Source organism: Trachymyrmex septentrionalis, unplaced genomic scaffold (genome assembly GCF_001594115.1).
Source record: "Trachymyrmex septentrionalis isolate Tsep2-gDNA-1 unplaced genomic scaffold, Tsep1.0 scaffold32, whole genome shotgun sequence".
Classification (NCBI taxonomy): Eukaryota; Metazoa; Arthropoda; class Insecta; order Hymenoptera; family Formicidae; genus Trachymyrmex; species Trachymyrmex septentrionalis.
This window is the reverse complement of record NW_017305485.1, coordinates 3,708,270-3,710,789: the sequence shown is the minus strand read 5'-3', so window position 1 is coordinate 3,710,789 and position 2,520 is coordinate 3,708,270. Positions and strand designations below refer to the sequence as shown.

General features: G+C 25.5%; 1 protein-coding gene across 1 annotated transcript in view; it reads left to right on the top strand.

The window, feature by feature from the left end:
- The window catches only part of LOC108749834 (aminopeptidase N-like), a 9,713-nt gene extending 7,193 nt beyond the window's left edge, over nucleotides 1-2,520 (top strand). The window contains 3 exon segments of the mRNA XM_018488809.1: nucleotides 1,142-1,438; nucleotides 1,660-1,729; nucleotides 2,407-2,520. Of these exon segments, the coding sequence (XP_018344311.1) occupies nucleotides 1,142-1,438; nucleotides 1,660-1,729; nucleotides 2,407-2,520 (481 nt within the window).

The window sequence follows — 2,520 nt, the reverse complement described above, 5'->3', positions numbered from 1 at the left end:
GAGAGAGAGAGAGAGAGAGAGAGAGAGAGAGAGAGAGAGAGAGAGAGAGAGTAATTCCGGCAAATACGCCGCGTTGGGATTTACGCCGCAGAAATCAGAAAAAATAGAAGGAGTAGGAGTAATTTTCCCACATTACTTTGTTACATGTCTTTATGTTATATTAGTATTGTGTTATGATTTCAGTGTCTTATTGTTAATATTAATAATTATTGTGAGTTGAATCGATTTGTTATTGTAATAAGTAACGCTATCATAAATTATAATCTACATAAAATGATTACCGTAGGGCATAAAAGACTTAGTGCTTATTTCGTGATACATATGTGTAGTGGAATAGTAAAGCATGTTGTGTAACATAATACGAGTGCTTTGCTTTCGTATTCTTTGTTTAGTTTGTTATCTTGTATATCCCACCTTGCAATATACAGTATTTTTAGCGAACGGGATTTATGCCCAAAGCATATAAAGTGCGCAGATTGAATTCAGTGCACTAAATACAATAAATGCATGATATGAAATATGTATCTCATGTCATAATACTTGTAATACATATATGTAGGAAGATTGTAATTGTTATAAGGAATCTTATTACGATTTTTATAACAATTACTTTATATACCTATTTATCATTCTTATTCCTTAATAAAACTTTAACTATAAACACATTTTATAAATTTTTTGTGTCATTATACGTCTTATTTATATGCATTATTTGTAAATTTTTTATGAGCCATACATATCCCCCTTTCCCTATGAGTAGCTATATATTTGTAAATTTTTCATTCCTCCGTACATATCTCCCATCCCTTATGGGATATACGACAAAAATGCAAGGATTTCAAAAAGTTTATTTTTTAATATGATAAATAAATATTTTAAATTTCTAATATTTTTTTCATAATAGTAGACAGTATACAGTTTTTACTGATATAGTTTGTTTACTATAAACACATAGTAAATAATATTTAATAATTTAAGTTTTTATAAATGCGGCATATATACCGTTACCGAAGTTATCTTATATATGTATGTATGGGAAATATTTCTAATAATTTTTAAGTCATAAATTTTTTTCTAATATGATGTACTTAATAAATCTGATACAAGATTAGTTATTTATTATTTTTATTACACGTTGTAGAATTTTACCATGGTGGAAAGACTGGACATTCTGTAAAGGTTTGATAAAAGCAAACGATTCTATTTGGATGAAAGTGCTGGAAATATCTAAAAAGGAACATAATAAAAAAATTTTAGAATACTTGACCTGCTCTGAAAATTCTAATATTATTCAAATATATTTAAATAAGATGACGGACAATGTAACATTAGAAATCAATGATCGTGTTAATATTTTCCTTCGTATTATCGCAAAGCATGCAAAGAACATTGAAATATTGAAATATATATTGGAGAATTTCGAAAAAATAAAACCCAAGTATGATATCTCTTTTCAAAATTATAAATTTATAAAATGTTTAAATTAATATATGTATGATAAATATATATTAAAAATATACGTAATACATTTCCAAGTAACACTCAGCGCCAAGACGTTAAAAAAAGCGCTAAAAAAGTATATAAGTGTTTTTTTAGCGTTTTGCAGACGCTGCTATGCTACTTGGATTCTTATATACAGTTGTTATTTTTTTTCTACAGAGAAGTCAATGTGCTTGCGGCATTAACTGTTATTCTTAATCATGGAAATATTGAAAAGCAAGAAAACATGGTAAATTATATGCTGTATTTACTTATTATACAGAACCTTTTTAATAGTGAAGAACTAATAGTAACAGGATATATTTAATATATCTTATCCAATAAAAAAATATCTCAGTATGTGCGAGCAGAACATTGGACATTTTGATCCAATTAATTTTTTTTTTTAAGATTCGAGAAATTTCATCATCCTATTACATCTTGTTAACATATAATATTTATTTTATATCCTACTTGTTCTTTTACGTTTCTTACTTTCAACAATAATCTCCCTATTAATACATAAATATAAATTTGATTGAAATATTAAATAATAATGAATACGAAAATAACTTGTTTCAGATTTTAAGTAAATTCGTAAGGTATCTGAAGGAAGAACTAATAATAACAACTATTCAGTTTAAGTTATTTAATCGAAAAAACCGACTTGAAAAGGTATATTTTAGGAATCCAAAAAATATACTTATTTTTAAACTATCTTGTTAAAATCATTTATTTCCTTCGAATGCTGTATGCATTGATAGATATATCATACACACATATATAGTATTTTAATTTAATTATGTTAATATGAGATAAAATTATGTTAATAAGAGATTATATTATATTAGAATTAATATTACAATTTTATAAAGTAAAACTGAATTATTATTATCGATGATAATTTATCGAAATAAATGGTTTTAGATACAGAAAATTATGTCAAGTGATTCAATGAAGGAAGATGTTATGCGTAATAAAGAAAAACCAGAAATACTAGTAAAAAGTACCAAAGAAGAGGTAAATTTTATTACATATTAG